This window comes from Nematolebias whitei, chromosome 18 (assembly GCF_014905685.2).
Source record: "Nematolebias whitei isolate Nwh7 chromosome 18, NemWhi1, whole genome shotgun sequence".
NCBI lineage: Eukaryota > Metazoa > Chordata > Actinopteri > Cyprinodontiformes > Rivulidae > Nematolebias > Nematolebias whitei.
The window spans coordinates 23,868,646-23,872,035 of NC_056515.1; the positions used below are offsets into that span (position 1 = coordinate 23,868,646).

General features: G+C 38.4%; 1 protein-coding gene across 1 annotated transcript in view; it reads right to left on the minus strand.

The window, feature by feature from the left end:
- Window positions 1-1,016: 1,016 nt before the first annotated feature.
- The window catches only part of miga2 (mitoguardin 2), a gene marked incomplete in the record, with an annotated part of 8,544 nt that continues 6,170 nt past the window's right edge, over window positions 1,017-3,390 (minus strand). Inside the window, 6 exon segments of the mRNA XM_037691769.1 lie at window positions 1,017-1,492; window positions 2,208-2,324; window positions 2,409-2,462; window positions 2,556-2,690; window positions 2,884-2,982; window positions 3,072-3,158. Of these exon segments, the coding sequence (XP_037547697.1) occupies window positions 1,307-1,492; window positions 2,208-2,324; window positions 2,409-2,462; window positions 2,556-2,690; window positions 2,884-2,982; window positions 3,072-3,158 (678 nt within the window).

The window sequence follows — 3,390 nt, forward strand, 5'->3', positions numbered from 1 at the left end:
ATTGTGGCTTTAAAAAAAATCATGTTTGAAAGTGACCTCACGCAAAACCCAGGACCCTGACTTCTAATCATAAGATAAGATAGAATTTTATTGATCCCACAGGAAATTGTTGAATCATATATGCAATTTTACAACAAAAAAAGCTGTGGAAACATTAAGTGTCGGTTTAGTGTGACCTCAACAAAGCCATAAGTAGCATTAGGGGTAGCACACATTTTCCACTTCCCCCAAGAAGACAAGCCAATATTTTCTGCTGTTTTTAAGGTTATGCAGTGAAAAACAGTGTTGTACATCACTTTATTTGCAGCATGTTGACTTCGATTTTAAAAAGATGCCCAGAAGATCCTATTAATTAAAATGTACCACTGAAACACAAACTTACATCTTGACATATAGCTCGTGTTTGGATAGTTTAGCAGATTGTGCAAATTAGACCCGGATATCGAAAAGCCATTTAAAATGATAAAACTAAATTGCTATAAATATTTTAATGCCACTTTTTGTAGAGATCCAGTCAAATCACCCTTTATTTTCTGAGAACACTAAAGTGTACTAAAGTCTTGCGTCTTCCGTTCTTTCACATCTTCCAAATTAGGATAAATGCTTAATGTTTGTACAGCAGGTAATCTTTTAAATGTGCACCTCTGTCATGTCATTGGACTCAAACAGCAGCTTTGGGATGATGTAACCTGTGAGTATAAATGTTGGCCACAGCATTATTTTGCATTTATACCCACTTTTAGTAACAATTTTAGTCAATTTGATAACACCTAAATGGAAACCTGGGGATTAAAAAGGATTTAAGAACATGTGGAGAGAAAACTAAGCAACACACAAAGATGACTCCATTCTTTCCACATAATAGTGAACGTTACAATGTTCAACCCAGTTCCACAGTTTCATTGTGTAAATACTTACGTAGAAAGACACAGTCCTGATCAGTTGGAGGCGTTTGTCAGCCGTGTTTTTAACGTTTACCCAACGAGGCAGAGACAAGTCCTCGCACGTCTTGGATTATATGATTACAGTAGACATTCTGGATATGCAACAAAGCAGCAACGCAAGGAGGAAGTGGAAATTCTCGATCCAACCAGTTTCTATCGTTGTTGATGTGGTGAAAGATATCTGATGCTAGCTGCAGGCTTAGGAGCACAGATGAATGAATGAATAATGCTGATTCTCCGTGTAACACAGAAGGAAGGTTCAGTCAAGACTTGACGTAAGCAGAGATCAAGGTTTGAGTTGCATTTTCTTCACACTCCTGCGTATCAGCTAAATGAAGCCCTTCGTGAACCTTGCAGGTCCCTCAGGAGCCCATATCTCTTGGCATGGCACCATTAAGTTCCACAAAACTATCGATTCCCAGATACCCCAGTAAGATTTCACTTCTCCGGTGAGAGAGCTTCAAGACGTCCTCAGCCAAGCACTGAACAGTGGTCAATCGGACCTTGTCATGATCGAACATATCCTTAAGGTACTGCACGATTTGTTGCTGCAGGTGAAAGGACAGGAGTTACTGACAGGCACAGTCACTTTAATAAACTGGATCAATTACTCGTCACAGTCGCCATTTATTTACCTAGAAAAGTGCTTCTGCTTTGAACGAGAAGCATGACGGATCTGAAAGTACTTTACATCTGATTTGGCTTCCAATTTTTGATTCTGATCTTTTTTTTTGTATGTATTCTTTTATATAGACTGTACAACTTTAGAGCTGATTTGAGCTGCTGGTTTTATGTTGTGTTTCTGTATTTTATTATTTAACTTTACCTGCGTTTCCTTAATGATACAAAATAGTTTTTGGTTTTTTTTACATTTCTTTTTGACAGTTGTAAAGCACTTTAGTCATTTTCTGCTTTTATGTGCTATATAAGTAAATTGGCAACTTTATAGAAATGTACATATACAAAAGTCTGAAAACCAATTAAAACTCTTATTACCTAGTGTGATGATTTCATGACATCTAGTGGCAGCTAAGTAACCCTTTCAAATGTGTTGAAGAGGCAACAACCTGATCTACAGGATAAATACTATTTTTCATCTCATAGGAGGATCTTGTGAGCTTCAAAAGTTGGTATTGCAAAAATAACATTTAGCATCAATTTCCCAACTCCAAATATTTATTCCTGTTTGTGGAAAACAGCTTTATGGTTTATCATGGTTGCAAGAGTTTAAGACAAGTTGCTCTAACAAAACCCAAGACTCACCTTAAAAATTGTGCAAACTTCATTCAGATGCTGCCTGGGTCCTAAAAACCCGAAAGCTAAAACAGGGCTCACGTGCTCTGATATGGCATAGAAGTGGGAGATAAACCCATCAGCAACCTACGAAGAGAAGATACTGAGAACTGGACCAGAACGATAAAGAAAGTAAAGCAATAAAAACGTTTCAAATAGGCTGAAGTTTACCAGAAGAAGACGCCTTTTTGCTTTTAACACAGACCAGCAAGCAGTGGCCAGAGCCTACATGGAAAACAAAACTCTTTTTAGAGACTGTATAGTGATGGGGTGAGTGTGTGTGTGCGTGTGTGTGTGCGTGCGTGCATAATAACTAACTGTCTCTTTAAAGCTGTCGGAGAGCCAGCGGTTCCTGAGCACGGCTACCACAGAGGAAGGAGGACTCTCTAGGTCTTCAAATGCGTCCATCAAAATGAAATCCAACACTATGTCAAAAAAGTTCATACACACCACCTGCAGAAACCACAAAACCACTCAGAAAATGTTCATATGAAACCAGTTTACATAAACGTGAGTACATGTGTGACAACTGAGGATGTATTAATACCTGGTTAGTCTTACATGAATAACCAGATTAATAAAGGCACAACAGCACAAGCCATTCTAACAGAAGCACCTATATGCAGTTCTTTTGAAAACCACTCACCCCTCGACCCTCCAGCTCCATCTTAGTGATGGGCCACGTTTCCTCTCTCTGGGTGTACAGCAGCATGTCTTCGTAGCTCTCTAAGAAGGCTTTGGGACTCTGAGCACAAAGATTATTTAGACCTTTAAATGTGTGCGCAGAATCAGATTTTTTCCAGGATGTGCCGAGTCAAGATTGTCTTATTTTACCTTGTTTGCCTTGACCATCAGCCCTGCGATCATCTGTTTCCCTGTCTCCATAAAAAAGGTGCGATGAGTTTCATCCAACAGCAGAACCTGAAAATATAAATTTATTAGTTCATCATCTTTCAACAATATTGGTCAGTTTCTACTACGTGTCTAATATACTGAATGTCTCACATGAGCTTCTTATGTCCACAAACCCAGTCAGCTCATTGACAATATGACTTTGAACAGCTCCTTTTATAACTTCAATTGTGCAATAATCCAAATATATCTCTTGTAATAAATAATGGAGCTGACAACTTATTGATTCAATTAGAGATGC